Consider the following 14,096-nt stretch of genomic DNA (forward strand, 5'->3'; position numbering starts at 1 on the left):
CATCCACTTTGTATGAAATGTCAAGAGAGAAGTTCAGGCTTAATATCAGCCATAATTTAAAAGGGATCTGTGATTGACTTATGTTTTAGATTGGATTTTATGTAGTGCCCCTGCTGTTTGTGGTCCTAATCATCATCGCAGCAGGGTCTAGTACTCAGCAAGAGGGAATTAATACACGCCGACTGAATGCAGAAGCAGCAAACAGTCTATAGCATTCAATGTTATCATTTAATGTCAGGAACACCATTCAAGTGGCAGCGGTTTGCAAGTCTCTCCTAACTAATGCATGTCATTAAAATAATTCTCTAAGGACAGCATTGAGGGCTCCTCTGAGTGCCCATTTGATAAATATCAGTACATCTTTGTGATTTATGGAAGGAGTAATGACTAATAACTCGCTTTGTTTGCTTTACACTTGTGTATTACTGACTCTCTTTATGCATTCCCTCTTTTGATTAACAGTTGTAGGTTCATTATCAAGTTGCGGAGTGTATGGAGTACAGCAAATTACTTCTTGTACATTCTGAATGTGTAATTAATTAAAATAATATTATTAATATCATCACGTAATTTGCACAGCTCGCTACTGAGGCAACGAGCATGTTGCGCCGGAAATGTTGTGAAGACCTGGCAACGAAAAGACCTTCAGGCAGAAAATGGCACGCATGCATGAACAATAAATTTGGCTTCCGGAAGCAAACCAAAGTGACTGCTCTCATTGTGGCTCTGAGACTTTGGAATCCCATTTCCTCCACAGAGAAAAGCCAATACTGAGGACAATAGTTAAATAAGTGCCAGTTACAGTTCTGATTCAGGCAAACTGTGACTGATTGGGAAATTGGAAATGTCTGGAGGTGTGGTTGAGGAAGCGAGGCATATGAATGCATTTCTTGATGAAGTTCAAACATCTCCCTGTCTGCCTTCCACAGCTTAGTAATGCACATTCCTATACTTTCAAAGTACATTTTGAGTGTGAGGGTGAACTTTCTTCTTGACTGTTGAGGACGTATGTTACGTAGGTATGCAAGTAGTGTGAATACATTCCTGAACATATTGCGTCTGAAATGTTGGCATTGTCTGTTCTTTGATCAGTAGCATACTAGGGATTGATGGTACCATCATTATCATCCGGTTATAAAATTAGTGAATTAAAATGCATTCTAACAGTCAGTATTGAATGGTGCATTGTACAGTTGCTTTTTATTTTTACATTTAGATTACCTCTCTAAAAATTTAAAATCACTTATCAAATTTAATAATATTGTTAAATGTAGTCTTTAGCAAATCCCAAAATATGAAAATCAGTTTTTCATACTGTACATTTATAATTAATTCAAAACATTACATTTATAACACTTCTTAATAAATTCTTAATTTAAGTTTAGAATTTTAAAATCTGTCATTTATCGTTAATGATTTTTAATATTATTATTATTTATTACTACTGCTATTACTACAACTATGTATTTATCCATTTATAAATAAATAATAAAAAAGTAATAAAGAATATAAAGAAATAAAAATAATAAAAAAGAAATTGAATTTGATTTATTATTAATTTATAATTATTTATTTTTTGTTAATTTATCAGTAATCCATTTCTATCACTGTAAAAAAAAACTGTACAATTTGTGGTAAAAAAAAACTAGCAGCCGTGGTTGCCATAATTTTGCCGTTTAGCCCTATTAAATACCCACTAGACGTCTCTGTTAAAGTTTTTAAAGCATTTTTATGTGCGTTTTCATAGTCAGATAAATTCCGCTTTCAGAACGGTCATGTCTGTAACGGAGAGATGTCACGTCTGTAACAAAAAAAAAAATATATATTTTATGCTTTGTAAATAGCCAACCCTTCTCCGTTCGGCAGATATTGCATCTGGTTTGTGCATTGTAAATCACAGAAAGTCTGCAAAATATGTTGTCTCCCAGAAACTCGTCTTGTGTCTTTTTTTGTCACGTCTGTAACGGATGTGTTTTTCCCTCATTTAAAATAGAAAACAGGTTTATAGACTGATCCTTTTCTGATGTCTGGACTCTATTTTAGGGGGCTTAGAAACATATAAAGAGATGGTTCAATATATTAGTAATAAATATAATTTCTGAGAATTTATATTTCATGTTTTGACTGCAAATGTCACATCCGTAACGGTTGAATTGCCCAGAAGGTGCACAGTATCATTTACACAAATGCTAAACACCATCATGGTAACACACATGAAACTGAAATAATGCAATAAACATTCATTTACCAACATTAGATGTAACATTTACAACCCTAATCTAAAGTGACAAGAAAACCTAAGAAGAAACAGTTATTTCAACGAAAAAACATCAAATATCAAATGTAACGCAGGCAATTCTGGGAATGTCAATTTGTGGTTATTCACTGTAAATTATATGTTCTTTTCACTTCCAAAAACTGTAGGTTACTATCGTAAAATTTACATGTAATGTCCAGTATAGTTTTTCACCGTATATAGTAGGGGAACTTACCGTTAACCAATGAATAGGTTTTTACTGTAGTTTTTTTACAGTACGTATCAACTTCAATTTGATTTTTTAGCATTATCTTCAGAATCTCAATGGATGCAGCAAGTAGTTTGGTTATTGTTTGCTTTATATGATGAATACTGAGCATTTAGGCATCCTGCTGATTTGACGTTCTACTTTTTACATACTGTGTAGCAGGGAAGTATCTGTATTTTTTCCCCATGAACTGTGCATCCATTTGTCCTAACAAACTTTGAAAACCCTTTGATTACCCAACTACAGCTTTCAAAGCTTCTAATTTCCCTCATTTTTCTTTGTTGTTCTACTTTATCTGAAAGACCATCTGTTTTTTTTTGCATTTGTCTGGGAGACATCTGAAAATATTGTGCGCAGATGATTTTCTCACAGTATTTTATCAAGAATATAGCCAGCGGTTGTCAAAAGCAAGGAGGTCGCTATATAGTGATGCAGTCTCGGCGGCCATGTGTAAGTAGCACTCAGACAGGCTGGTAAATGGCCCTCGTGTGTGTCTATCTCACCCTAACATCCTCAGGGGACCGACATGAAAAGATTGAAAGTTTGCGACAGATGTCAGAGAACGAGGAGTGAACTTGGATGCATTCCTGAAGGAAGCCGAGGTTTTCAAGCCAAATGTTGCATATTTAATCCACCCTGACAGACTCTTTGAGTCCATGTGAGAATGTAGCCTGTCTTGCTCCTGAAAGAAGCATTTTTTCTTCATTGAAACCTATTTTCTCACTCTATAGTTTCTCTTATTTATGTGGAATTATTTATTTAGAACTCAAAATGGATCTATGCTTAATGTTTCTTTTTCTCTTTTAGATGTTGGCTGAATGAAACCAAATGCTGGTGAATGCGCTCAGCTTTTTATATAAAACATATTTCTGGCGTTTTACAATGGTTTTAATGGCACGCTAGGGGAGATGTAGTATTATGAGTCTCCTGTATTGCTTTATCTTCGCGATCCTGTCGGAGCACAAACACAGAATATTAGATTTGAGGTGAAATTGTGATCTAGATCTTGCCACTGTGAGAGCAGAGCACATTTAGAGAAGCTATCCTGATGATAGTTAATAGCGGTGTGCATTCGTCAGCTGTAAACAACCCGATGCTTGGGTAGAATTGTTGGGGGAATTATCTGACAGCAACAGCAGACCTATATATTGTCTCTGGCCTCGACTCATCCTGCCCACTGATATGCTGAAAATGCCATGGCCCTTTATGATTCAGCCACAGTAGAAAAAGAGCAGCAATGATGTTCAGGGCAGAGCAAATCCATCCAACCATGGGTTATTTATTATTAATGGCTTACATTTTGTCTAAGAAGGAGAGAAAGTGACTGCTTAAAGGGTTCTGGGAGATCATTTTAAATTTTATTTTTTTTTGGCTGTAAAAGCTGTTAATCACATCCAAAATAAAAGTTTGTGTTTACTTAATATATATATATGTGTGTGCTGTGTTTATATGTGTATATATAAGTACCCACAAATGCATGTATATTTAGAAATATATATGTAATAGGTATTTATATTTGGATGTGTTAATATTGAAATAAATATGAAACCTTTTAAAGATTTGGGGTTGGTTAATATTTTGAAAGAAGACTTTAATGCTCACCAGACTGCATTCATTTAATCAAAAATACAGTAAGAACTTTGAAATTGTTAAATATTGTTTCAAATTAAAATAACTGTGTTCTATTTTAATTAGTGCTGTCAAATGATTAATTCCGATTAATCGCATCCTAAATAAAAGTTTTTGTTTACATAATTTGTGTGTGTGTACTGGGTATATTTATTATGTATATATAAATACACACACATGCAAATTTTATGTTTATACATTAAATATATTTATATATAATATAAATTATATGAATATAAATATATGCATGTAAATACATGTAAATATTTTCAAAATATACTGTATTTGTGTGTGTGTATTTATATATACATAATAAATGTATACAGTACATACATACATTAATGGTGGTAAAGCTGAATTTTCATTTCTCTAGTCTACAGTGTCATGATCCTTCAGATATCATTCTAATATATTGATTTGGTGCTTAAGAAACATGCATTATTATTATTATTTTTAATAAATGTGTTAATGTGGAAAACATAATTTTATACTTAAACCATTTTCGGAAACCATTTTCTTTTTTTTTATAAAAAAATTTTTTTAGAAAAAAATTCAAACTAACTTAATAGTTTTAAAATACTTACTTCTGATCAATTTAATGTAGCCTTGATTAATAAAATTATTAATTTCTTTACAAAAAAGTACTATCCCCAGACATTTAAATGGTATATGACAACAAATTTAAATAGTTATTGCAATTGAAACATGCATAAAATTGCTAATATTATAATAGACAAGATACATATACACTAAGCAATGGATACTGTATAACATTTAAAAAAATAAATATTTACTTATAAATATAACCTAAAGTGCTGCACAGGGACTTTAATAGATATTTTTAAGCTCTGATCATTCACATTAAGCATCCAAACAAACTGATTAACTAAATTAATTTGGCCTTTTCAATGGCCCATAAAAAAGAAGAAAGTTTAGGTGAGCATATTAGATTATTCCCTGAACTCGCTTGGCAGTAAAGCTGTGTGTGCAAACAGTGTGACATTAAATATAAAATAAAAAGACAAATACGCACCTATACATTGTTATTAATATCATTTGTTCAGCAACATTATTTTCAAGCCCACATGACTAATTAGATCCTCAGAGCCACTCGCGCTCTTTGAGTCTAATGAGCTCACATAATCATGTTACATTTACACATGACCTTTTGATTCCCCTCCTTTTTGATATTGCTCAGTTTCCTCATCTCCAAGTTAACTTGGAATTTTAATGCTGCCAAGTCTAGATTTCTTTACACTTTTCTCTATGGCTATGTTTACCAGTCATCTTCTTTTAACAAGTCTTAAATAGTAGTTGTCATCGCTGTCCACATGAATGAATTTAAAGACGTTTTCGCTTAAACAGCCAGCAGACATTTTCAGCACAGAGCCGTTCATTTATGTATATTTAATGTATTCAGCATAACACCAGGCCAAGAAACGCAGCTAATTTTTTGCACCATTTGTATGTTTATATGGAAAACTCTGAACCTAATTCATAATGCTGAAATTTTTCTGCAGGCTTTTCAAGAGTTTTTTGGACTTCTACAAAGAACTGGACTCCATAAATAATTTAGTTACAAGCATACAGGGCCAGGGGTAAAGAAGCAATATAAAATTCAAACTAACTATTGACTCGGAGGTGTAAACCTCAACCTCATTAAAGAGTTATATAAAAGAAGATTTCACAGGTTGCGATTGGACTTGTGAAGTAGCGAGAAGCAAATGCCTTTTAACATTCATACAATTTAATCTGGGTTTTTAATGCACACATTCATGGCTCTGCTCTTATAATGTCACCAGAGCAGCGGATAAGTAAAAGGAGCAATTACGAACTGATCCAAGACCTGCCTAATGGCTGTCCTATTCTCAGAAACCAAAGCTCACTCCCAATGATTTCACTGGCACCAAAAGTCATCTCTGCAACTGCCGTTTTGATGCTCGATATCGATTTCTAGGCTCCTCACAAAACGACTCTCTTCTCGAGATCAATGGAAATGTAATTTGAGAGAAGCTTCTCCTGCTCTAATGAAAAACTTTGCAAAATACACGTGGTGCAGACAGAAGTCCCTAACGGCTGGTACAGATTAAAGGAAAGGAGATTCTTCACTAATCAGCTGGCTTTTAACTCGCTCTTCTTAAAGAAACACCTAGCATTTACATTAGAAAACCGTGGACTTTTAAACTTGCAGTTCTGTCAGCATGTTAATGGAGCCCTCGTTGTTGAGATCTGATGTTTTCTGTTTGATTTCTTCTCCAGTGCCCCTCATCACTGCAAAGGGAAATGATGTGGAGAGTCCAAAAAAGGTAAGGGTGGACACGTTTACTGTTGTGTATCAGAGTATGACTGCACATTGATTTTAAACTGTAATCTGTAATATCCCATTCTTCTTTTTTTTTTTTGGCATGCTTGCCTTAAGACCCATCACTGCTTGTTTATCCAGCACTATGAATGCAAGCTTACCATTACACCCCTAATATATGTAATATACACTTGCCTGGAGGAAAGAAGTTGCAGTGTTTAACTTTTCATTCCTCAAACAACCATGTTGGAAGACGTACTCATATACATATTGCATGATGAAAATGTCAAGTTTCATTGGACTCATCATACTGTTGCTCACAAGGCAAAAATTTAATTTATCAGTTATCTCCGAAAACATAGCCTACTGTTTATTATCGGTTATCATTAGTTGCCAAGAAGAGCATCCCTGAGTTAATTTAATCTCTGCATTTTAATCACTACTTGTTGCTTATTTGGTAGCACATCTATCTTCAAATTGTCAGGCTGTGTCATTGTCTTGCAATAAGCATTGCATTGAGTTTGTCTAACTATAAGAGACTTTGACAGGGGCCTTCACAGCTGAAATGCTGAGAGAATGATCCTCGCCGCAAGTAATGCTAGTCTCTTTTATTGCGTCAGCCATTTCTGCTTTCCCCTGATAGGTTTCACGGTTAATGCATTCGTTTTCTGCTGTCACTTTTATGAGTTTTAAGTAGAAATGCCACTGACATTTTGGGTCAGGAGAGGGAATGAGGGACAGAGAGGAGGGGAAGAGAAGGTGACTGCATTGGAATTGGTGGAAAGGAAGATGTAATATGCTTGTGTTTAGACCTTGACCTGGGGTCAGATGTGTTTGTATGTCTTGGGTTTTTAGTCATTTTTTTCATTTTTTTTGTTATTTCGTTCTCTTTTCTTCAAGCAGGTGAAATTAAAAGTTTGTTACCCTCAGTATGGTTGAAGGTTCATGCATTCATGGTCGATTGAATGTAAATAAAGGATAACCATTCCTATACTTTCTATCAATACCATTTTAATGAACAGTTCCCACTACGTCCTTTCAGACAGATGGAGAGTAGAAGAAATAGACATGAAATAGTTGAGAAGCTTCTCTCGATTTGCACAGCAGTGGGATGACAGGATCGACAATTGTTCAGGCCCTCCTACTGTTAAATCAATGCTCTTCAAAGACAGCACATCCTCGAGCTCATGGGGTGAGGGGATTGACTGGTTGCAGTCAAGGATCCAAATGAATGGTGCTGCTGCTGTCATTGAAGTCTCTCTTTTTCTGCCTTTTCAGTGTGTGTTTGATTAGGGCTGTCAGTCGATTCTAACATAAATTACATGATGCTAAAATTAATTAATTAAATCGCAATTAAATGCATAAATCAATATTTGCTAAGAAATAATGCAGTGATATAGAAAGGTTTAGAGATAGATTAAAAAAAATAAAAAAAAATGAGGTCAGGTTGTGATTTATTTCCGCTGAAAATAAGAATCATGAAGGTTAGTTGAGCATTCGTTCTGTAGCATCTTGGCAAATATGTAGAATTTTTATGACTGTGTGTGAAGTTCCAAGCTGTTCATCTTTGTCGATCCTGTTTTATTCCATTGCAGACTTTCCGCCTGTTTCTGGATGCAAGAGCATGTTTTGTGTGTAACTGGCTCTGTCATCTCATTCTGTGCTGCCTGTTCTCATTCAGTAGAAATGATTTACAGATTAGTTCATTTTAACACTTTTAAAATATAAATAAAATTCATGAGTTATGCTAAATTAACATTTTAAAGGGATAGTTCATCCTAAAATGAAAATTCTTTCATCAATTGCTCACCCTCATGTCGTTCCAAACCCATAAGACCTTTGTTCATCTTCAGAACACAAATTAACAAATTTTTTGATATAACCTGCAAGTCATGTGATTTACAGCACAACAAACAGCGCATAAAAGATATACCAAGGTGCAGTTTTCATCTTTAACTTTTCAATCTTGCATGACCTTTGATGTCAATGCATCTCAAGAAATAGTGCTGTACTCAGAATTTCAATGGCTCAGGGAACAGAGGGCAAATGAGACTCGACAGGTCACTGGTGTATGCTGGAATACTCTCCCATCTATCAAAAGAACCGAGAGCAAACCAACCTTGGCCTACGTATGAAAATAATGAAAGGAGGGTCCAATCAAGGATGTTTCAGACGATTCCCTTGATTGAATTGCTCTTGGAAGACGAGCACACATATTAAACCCAGCTCCAATTAAGCTTGGCCCTGTAATTTCAAGCAGCCTTGCCCATGTGAAACAACTGGTGATTCATTTTACCTCTTCAAACAGGTTCAGTCCTGTCAGTGCTGGTTTAGCTGAAGACTGGTAAGTTACTGGTAAATATCACTCAAGCTACTTGCTGCTGTTTGCAATCTCTGCATGCTTGCACTGGGAGTTCTGGGCTTCGCCATCTGTGCTGAACTGTCCTTTCTGATGATCTCTCCGAATCCCGCAGAAAAGCGTTTTTGACATACTTGGAAGCAATGGGAATGGTGAAGGAACGGCGCTTTTCTGGGCTTGCATGGTTCTTTTTCTGGAGGATAATGAGAAACGGCCATTATAAGGAATTATCTTGAGATCCGTTGCTCAGATCAGGCATCAACGGGGAGAAACTGTTTTTCTGATGAGCTTTGTGACAACAATTCCTTAAACTATAGGGTATGGATGGGACAGGATGGGAAGTTAATTCTGACTCTGCCATTGGCCATTGAATAGTAATTGGTTCATTGACGGCTGTATCAGCAGCAAAAACAGGCTCCAGGCAGCCCTGAGATGCCACAATGTGTTGAATTTATGATTTTCTTGTGTGACCTTGTAAAGCAAGGAAAAAGATTTTATGAGTCCCACATGTGTCTTGTGCATTTTATTTGATATTCTTAGCACTGCCCACATGCAGCCATTCTCTTCTGGGTGCATTGCTTTTGTCTCTGATGTCCCCAGTGTACCACATGTTGCTGGGTAGAGTTTGTCCTTCATTCCTTCTTGGTTTTGTCTTGGACTATAATGTTCTTTATATGTTTGCAGGAAAAATAAACCTTCCTCAGGTCTCTAAAGTTAAATAATGTTTTGTTGTTGTTGTTTTTTTCTTTGTAGTAAAGTTTTTTAAATAAATTTATTCTTAAAATGAATTGAATTTCTAGTTTTTATAATTACTTTTATAGTATTTTTACTTTTTATCTCTCAGAAGAGTGTTTGACAGATTCAACTTGTCAGCTTATAGGATTCATCTATATTTAATTAAAAATTTAGTGCTTGATCATTGTATTCAATTTCTTTATATGTAAGTAATCTAATAAATGTTAAAATTGATAGCTCATTAGTATTGATAGCTATTTTAAATCCTCAATTACGCACCTCCAGTCATAAAAAGAATGGCTAGTTAGTGGGTAAATATTAGGGGGGAAAACAATTACGTAGAGACATCAGATTTAGTAGTATTGGTATCAGTGATTGCCTCCAGTCATAAAAAGATGGCATTAAACAAATATAAAAAATACGGTCTTTATGTTGTTTATACATTAATTTTAAGGGAGATTTATTTAACAGTGAACATTCCCCATTTAACTAGGTATATATGTGTATAAAAAGTACAGAGATTATAAGTGGATGATAGTGGGATTGGGAATGTTATCATTTTCCAGCAAGTAGACTTGGGATAGAAAAAAATTCTCATGCCTACAAAAACACAATCTCTGTCATTCTGTGGTAAACTGCTGTTGTGGGGTTTTAAAGATTAAAGTGGATGAGCAGGTTGTGTTATATTAATGTGTCGATGTTTTTTTGTTTTGTTTTTTGTACTGTAGACAATAGAAGGTCAGGGTTGTTAAATCCACAAAGTAGCATGATACAGCCACCTCCGCTCTGTTGTATTTTATCTGTTATCTAGACCACAGCTGTTGCACTGGCCCATTTTCTCCTGTTTAGTCCGCTTCAGAAAGTATGTGCAAAGAAGAGGAGGAGAAACCCCTGAGCTTGACTTAAACTACAGAACCTAATTAAGTCATTGCCTTCTACCCACCCCTGGCACTGAATTAAATCAGTTCCGATGTGGTCCATTCTGCCCATGCATAAATTTTCCTCACATTGCACTCAGATCAAAAATCTGACAGCACAACTATAGTCTGTGAAACGTTTTGCCTGGCATCCTGTTATCCACTTTCTTCAAACAGATTTATATCGCTCCCCTGTTGATTATATGATGAAAATGAGCCTGTGAAAGGAAGCATGCATATAAGTGAGAAATTTCTGTGTAGATGGGAGCTGTGTGGCACAATGTTAGTTGATCTACATCTATGGCATGGTGGGAGGGAGAAGATGTGCACAGTTTGATCAGTGGTGACATGCCTCATTTCAAATGAATAGACAGAAAAAGAGAAAATGTTTTTGAACCTAATTTTTTTTAGTGGCAGTTCACTACAGGGGTTGAATTTAGACACGCAACCTCTCATAAAGGCTTTTAACACACTGACAGTCAATTAACCCTAAGAAGTTGCATGACTGAATTCAGACCCATTAAACCACAATCTTCAAAGTAGCGCTTTTGTTACAAATTCACCATCCTCAACAGTACATTTCAAGACAATTACTGTCGGATTTCAAATTTACCTGATGTGTGCAGAGTTCCTATTATTATGCATAGTTGTTTTTTGGGAGGACTGTGGTAGTTTTGTGCAATTAAAGGTTATGGTTGTTATTTTTGCCTGCTTATTTGTTCAATATCTGTCAGTTAACCTATTGAAAGTGAGCACTTAGTATACATTTATCCACCGAAGCACATCTGATGATCTCTGGTGGACATAAATCAGCCTAATTATACAGGGCTTTTTGACTGACTTTCAGACATCCCACTGACTAGTCGATTTTGAAAAGATGTAATTTTGAAAGTCCTGTGTGTGGAATGTAGGGTTTTTCTTCTTTTTTTCTAGCAAGGACCCACTTACTTAAAGAAAAAAAAAGTCTTATTGACTTTTAAAGCTACAGTTTGTTTTGTTTTTAGTTTTCATTTTAAAAACAGTTTTATGTTAAAAGATCAGGCCTGTGTGAAAGATAAATCATTTAAATAGTGCCTCATTATTCCAATGTGTTAAGAATGTGTGATCTGAATTTCTAGCCATTTATAAGTGATAATTATCTGCTCGTGATTATTTACTTAACTTGCTAATTTGGTATGGTATAAACTATGAATATTTTCCAAATATTTGATGCCACTAATGTTGCAAGCTTCGGCAAATCCAGTGATTAGCCTATTTCATCCTAAGAAGTGCTTGTTTCAACTGGGTAACTTCAGGCAAACCGATAAAAAAAAATACCTGGAAGTACCATTAAAAAAATTTGGCCATTTAAAACATCATGGGAAGATACTCATATAGATGTATTTCACATATTTCCAATATTTGTAGAGGAGTTACATGTTTTAACAGTTGCTAAGCATTAGCTTATTATGTTTGTGTTGAAATTTTATGAATTTAATTTTTAAATTTTTTCATAATCTGCCTGTAAATGTTTGTATCTCAGGAGATATGTTGCTCTTTTAGGGGTATAAATCAAGATATATATATATATATTATACATATAGACTCTGTGGTCTACAGATTTTAGACTGTGTTGCCTATTTCAGAAAATAAGTTCAATTCTTAAAACTCTTAAATACTAATCTATTTTCAATCATATAAAAATGAATCATTTAGTTAGCAATACTGAATATAGTTTTAGGTCAACAATGCATGGATTTTATTCAGACGTGTATACAAACACATATGTACATATGTATATTTATAAAATATGATACTCAACAAAAACACATTATTTATACCTCCAAAGGGGCCATGTATCCTGGGGCATACAAACATTAAAAATGTGAATTTGTATTGTTTCTGTCCTAATAAGATGGAAAATGGTTGTGCTGCTTAATTTTGGTCAAAACTTTGATGCATTTATGTTCAGGATTCTGTGATGAATAGAAAGTTCAAAAGAACAACATTTATTTGAAATACAAACCTTTTAAAATATTATAATAAATGACTTTACTGTCACTTTTGATCAATTTAATGTTTAATGCATCCTTGCTGAACAAAAATGTGTATATATTATTGTATATATTATTGTATATAATTCTGTATATATTAGTTATTGTAGATATATATATAATATATATAGGAATAGATATATAATATATATATATATATATATATATATATATATATATATATATAGTGTATACCAAGAAATTGTGTTAAGTCAGCCAATCAGATTAGATCCAGAAGAAGGAAATACTGTCCTATCACCAGATCTCACCACTTCTCTTACCTACACACTTCCATTGTGTATTTGGAGCCAGGATGGTGATGGGAAACCTGGGGTGGTGATGATACAAGTGGAGCCCCTGTCTTTGCTTCTCCTGGTCCTTTGGGGCTTCGGAATCAATGGTTTTCTCCTCTTCAGGTTGCTGTGGATTAAACCCCTAAACGTGCCATGATTCACAACGTCACCTTGATGATTCAGCCTCTCCCTCTCACTGTAATGATGTGCCACGCTTTGCCCTGTGCAAAGATATATGACTTGTTTAAACTGTGCTCTCCGAGGGCTCCTTGGAGCTCAGGACTAGAGTAATTGTTAGCAGAGTGGTTGCAATAAATCAAAAGCCATCTCCTTTTTTCCTCGTTATCCTCTAATATACCACAATATGACTAGGGAGAGCATCGAATATTGCTAGAATTTGTTCGCTTCTCTCCTCGTGTCCCTAAGGATGTAAGAATTGAGTTGAGCATGGAAGGCTTGCTCAAAGTTTGCAACAGGAAGTGTGATCGATTCACTCTTTCCTCCACAGTCGGCTGGCAGTGCTGACAGCTCTGGTGGCAGAATGAGCCTCCTAATGCCCTAATTGAGCTGAGAGCTCAGGGTTAGAACAGCATCAGCTCCGGGCACCGAAACCACACAATTCGCAGGAGCTAATGACATGGTGAATCATGATTTATTAGTTCAAACAACCCAGAGGATCCTCTCCACATTTTGTTTTTCTTTTAGAAATTTAATAGAATGGCTAATTTATGCATACAGGGAGACTTATTCTGGCTTCATGTCGGAATGATCGTATTTACGAAATTAGCATAAACGAACAACACCACAATGTCATAATAACTATAGGGGAAACTCCAGATATTCCTTGTATATACATACATATGCTTATGTATTTACATTTTGCTTAATAATGATTTGTTTTTGTATATATAATAATTAAATTATATATTAATAATATGACAAAGACAAAACCAATAAAAACCATTACATTACTGATTGTAATGACTTATACTGTGTTTTATGCTTTGCATATCGCGCTGCATAAACATAAAACCATGTTTTTCATGTACTCACTTTCATGTACTCCATACATTATAAGTACTAATAACCAGACAATATTTTATGTGACCCTGGACCACAAAACCAGTCATAAGTCACACAGGTATTTGTAGCAATAAATACATTGTATGGGTCAAAATTTTCTTTTATGCCAAAAATCATTAGGATATTAAGTAAAATTCATGTTCCATTTAGATATTTTGTAAACGTAAATGTATCAAAACTTCATTTTTGATTAGTAATATGCATTGCTAAGAACATAATT

At 34.7% G+C, this 14,096-nt stretch overlaps 1 protein-coding gene across 3 annotated transcripts in view; it reads left to right on the forward strand.

The window, feature by feature from the left end:
* The window catches only part of LOC109074273 (beta-1,3-glucosyltransferase-like), a 63,202-nt gene that overhangs the window by 5,989 nt on the left and 43,117 nt on the right, over window positions 1-14,096 (forward strand). For all 3 annotated transcript variants that reach the window (XM_042739755.1, XM_042739754.1, XM_042739757.1), the window contains exon 2: window positions 6,414-6,460. In XM_042739755.1, coding sequence (XP_042595689.1) covers window positions 6,414-6,460 — 47 coding nt within the window. The remainder of the gene's footprint in view (window positions 1-6,413; window positions 6,461-14,096) is intronic.

Source organism: Cyprinus carpio, chromosome B15 (assembly GCF_018340385.1).
Source record: "Cyprinus carpio isolate SPL01 chromosome B15, ASM1834038v1, whole genome shotgun sequence".
NCBI classification, from domain to species: Eukaryota; Metazoa; Chordata; class Actinopteri; order Cypriniformes; family Cyprinidae; genus Cyprinus; species Cyprinus carpio.